At 38.1% G+C, this 3,959-nt stretch overlaps 1 protein-coding gene across 1 annotated transcript; it reads left to right on the top strand.

Moving 5' to 3' along the window:
- The first annotated feature begins 1,857 nt into the window (after positions 1–1,857).
- LOC115217213 (alpha-2Db adrenergic receptor-like) lies at positions 1,858–3,066 on the top strand. The gene has a single exon (XM_029786852.1). The coding sequence runs from the start codon at positions 1,858–1,860 to the stop codon at positions 3,064–3,066; it is 1,209 nt and encodes a 402-aa protein (XP_029642712.1).
- Positions 3,067–3,959: the final 893 nt, after the last annotated feature.

The following is a 3,959-nucleotide window of genomic DNA, read 5'->3' as shown; positions in this document are numbered from 1 at the left end:
CGGATGCCGAGGTGGAAATCCAACCCATCTCTTCAGTTATATATATATACATATATATATAGGCACCAATCCAGTACACACACACACACACACACACACACGCACACACACACACACACACACACACACACATATATATATATATATTATATATATATATATATTATATATATATATATATATATATATATATGTTCAGTTTCCGTCTACTAAATCCACTCACAAGGCTTTGGTCGAAGACACTTACCCAAGGTGCCACGCAGTGGCACTGAACTCGGAACCATAGAAGCTTCTTATCACACAGTCACGCCTACATATAAGAGACTACTTGATTAAAGTAGAGAGTCTCGGGTTAGGGAAATAACACCATTGCGACTAATCGAAATGTAAGTGTAATGTGATGCTGGGCAAAGGAAAGGAAGTTTGAAATTGGATAATCAAAAATTCCTGAGCCTTTCTTGATTAAAGCAGACAGTTTGAGATCGAGAAGATAACAAAAGATTTGAAAACATTGTAAAAAGTAGGTAAAATCCAGCCTACATATGTTTCGTAGCTAGCAGATCCTCTGATATAATGATTACTAAACGAAGGGTACTCAGCCAGCTACTCATAGGACCGAAGATACCTTAATTATATGAAGGTTGCATCGTCGTCAAGGGATCCCAAGTTAACTCTCCAGAAATGTAATTCAAAATTTCATATCAAAATGGTATATTCATTTCAATGATAAGAAATGTTTTATTTTTTAAAATCTTTAAAGCTAATATCAGGCCGATTGGCATTCATGGTGCGGTCTACGTGTTCAGTAAAGTCCCTTAAAATTATTGTGTCTTTTGCTTAGATTGCTGATAAGGAACGGTGTTTATGCCAGTTTTTCCTTGGTCTACATCGTAATGTTTGCATATTGTCCAGTGAATATATTGACCATCTTGATTATGCCTAGATTTATATTCATATAAAGCCAAAGTGGAGCATTCTGAAACTGTGTGATCTATCTTACAGAGTTTTAAGGTCTTTAGACTGTGTTTCAATTATTTACATTCCGACTACATTGACTGGTGATAGGTTAACTGCATTTTCATTTTCTATATTATTCACCTTTAGCTTTCTTCTGTACTTAACGTTTCTTTCTTTTCATTGCGGAGTGGAGTCTTTCCTTGTTTTTACGGTCTTTTACTTATATCATTATCCAGTCTCTGGTTTTGTTTGCATATGTTTTCATGCCAATCGTGGGTTTTTTTATAGGATAATTCAACTTGGTTTAGTTGCCTTCCACCTTTTCTAGGCAGGTAGAGATGGAGGCGAGCTGGCAGAAACGTTAGCACGTCGGGCGAAATGCTAAGCGGTATTTCGTCTGCCGTTACGTTCTGAGTTCAAATTCCGCCGAGGTCGACTTTGCCTTTCATCCTTTCGGGGTCGAGTAAATAAGTACCAGTTACGCACTGGGAGTCGATATAATCGACTTAATCCGTTTGTCTGTCCTTGTTTGTCTCCTCTGTGTTTAGCCCCTTGTGGGTAGTAAAGAAATAGGTGGAGATGGGCGGTCGATATCTGTCTTGGGATGGTACATTTCGGTGGCTGTGAGATGTTTTCGTGTTTTCCAGGTCATTCTCCAAAGTTCAGATAGGTTCCAATGTGACATTAAAACCATATTGCTTCACACTCATAGCAAAGGTATTAATAGTAACGCTACGATATTTAGGGTTGATCTTAGTTTTCAGAATCAACCTTACTCTTGTGTAAAACTCTTTTTGGATCTCTTCTATTTTTGTCCTACTCAAGTCTTTCTATCTTTTTTTTTTCTATTTAGAAAATACACCCCAAAATCGGAAAAGAATGTTGTCATTCACGGACTCAATGCAGAATAGAACCACAAACGGTACGGAATTTAATGTCACCATCGAAGAACTCAACAGACAACAAGTTTTGATAAGACTTCCGTTTACTATTCTTATTGCATTAACTATGACCACAGGTTTTGTTGGAAACATTTTAACTATTTACGTTTATGGATTCCGTTTGAAATTATCACCAACTTATTTCTTTGTCGTGATGCTGGCTTGTGCTGATTTGACCCTGTGTGTCTTTGTGACACCAGCTCGTATTGTCCAAAATGTTTATCCTATGATGACAATCTGGGATATATTGTGCAAGTTCCATTTGAGCCTATCAGTATTTACTGGACTTTGTAACTGTGGTTTTTTACTGGCCATTGCAACGGATAGATACAGAAAAGTATGCCAACCACTGAAGTCTCAGATAACAATGAAAGCTGCGAAAATCATCACAGCCTGTATTTTTATTTTCTGTGCAATACAGGGAAGTATTGCTTTTATTTACTATGGAAGTATCAAGAAACCGACGAAATATCCAGGAATCTACAGCTATTCCTGCTCAGCAAAAAACTACAAGAAGCCAAATTATTATCAACTTGGGTTTTTTGCTTTCTACTTTCTCGTAGCAATGGTTACGTTTGTTGTTCTCGTAGTTCTGTACACCATACTTCTTCGACATATGAAGGCGATGGAGAAAAAAACACATATCGAATCCCAACAAAATAAGGAAGTTGCTACAAGCATCCCCTGTCCCGATAAGATTCGACAAAATTTTTATAACGTACCAGAAACGGTTGATTCTAATCAATTACCTTCGAACGATTCTCTAGATGTAGTTGAATTGTCTGCTCCCGAAATGTCATCTAAAGTTTCCTCGGATGAAATATCAAAGGTAAATACGGAAAGTATGGCACCTCGTATGACTAAATTACGAGAAGCGGACAAAGAAAGACGAGCAAAAGAACAAGCCGACAGGATAAAGCGTACCACTATAACGATGATGATGATTACAGTAGTCTTTATAGTAACTTATTTGCCCTGCATTACTACCTTGATAGTAAACGCAGTTGTGAAATCACTAAGCTCGGTTTCGACAACAGCAGCTTTTTTCTATTGGTTTGCACGACATAGTTTTTACATCAGTTCTTGCTCAAATCCCATTGTTTACAGCTACAGGAACCAAAATTTTATAGACGAAATTAAAAAGATGTTTGGAGTAAAACGGAAATAAAATAGGTCACATCAGTCCGAGATATGTAACGGATGCGAAAATTTACGAAACTAACAGACAATTCCCACAGATCAAATATTTCCAAATTCTTCTTCTTCTTCCTCCTCCTCCTCGTCCTCCTCGTCCTCCTCTCCCTCATCCTCTCCTTCCTCCTCTCCCTCCTCCTTCTCATCCATTTCTTCTTTTCTCTTCTGCTTGCTTTTTGTTCCCTCTAGTCTTCTTCTTCTTCTTCTTCTTCTTTATCCTCTTCTTCTTCTCCCCCGTCTCCCCCCTCTTCTCTCTCTTCTCTCTCAGAGATACAGAAATCTGACATGCACACATCTAGACAAAGTGAGCAAGGCAGCAAATTAACAAAAATTTTCGAGCATCGAACAGAATGTATTGCAGTGCTTTATCAGTCTTTCTAATCTTTGAATTCAAACCCCGCCGGGTACAGGTTTGCATTTCATTGTTTCGGCGTCGAGAAATGACACACCAATCAAGTACTGATATTTACTATCAGAATTTGCTATCGTCAACAAGATGGTGGCCTGCAGAAAACGAAACGAAAGAAGTGAACGGAAAAACGCGTTCATATTACCCTGCAAAAATTGCATATCAATCGTCTTGATAAAGATTTCACATCATTTCGTTGAATGAATCCATTTTTTATATCCTCTATTTATTTTTCTTTCTTTTCTATGTTACTCTTCAACTTTGCGTAGGCTTATGAACAGGTATCGCCAAGCTTTTGGAAAAATTTGATGCAGATTCTCTACTCAACTTTCTCTGTCATGGTCAGTGCGACGATCACACGCTACACACCATCCTTCCAAGCACTGCTGTAAACAGCGGAAGTTAGCTAGAACGTTAAAACTTAGTGCACAGGGTTCAAGGTCAATCTGTGACAAGCG

The sequence above is a fragment of the Octopus sinensis genome, linkage group LG11 (genome assembly GCF_006345805.1).
Source record: "Octopus sinensis linkage group LG11, ASM634580v1, whole genome shotgun sequence".
NCBI lineage: Eukaryota > Metazoa > Mollusca > Cephalopoda > Octopoda > Octopodidae > Octopus > Octopus sinensis.
The sequence above is the reverse complement of the archived record's forward strand: the minus strand, read 5'-3'. Positions and strand labels throughout refer to the sequence as shown.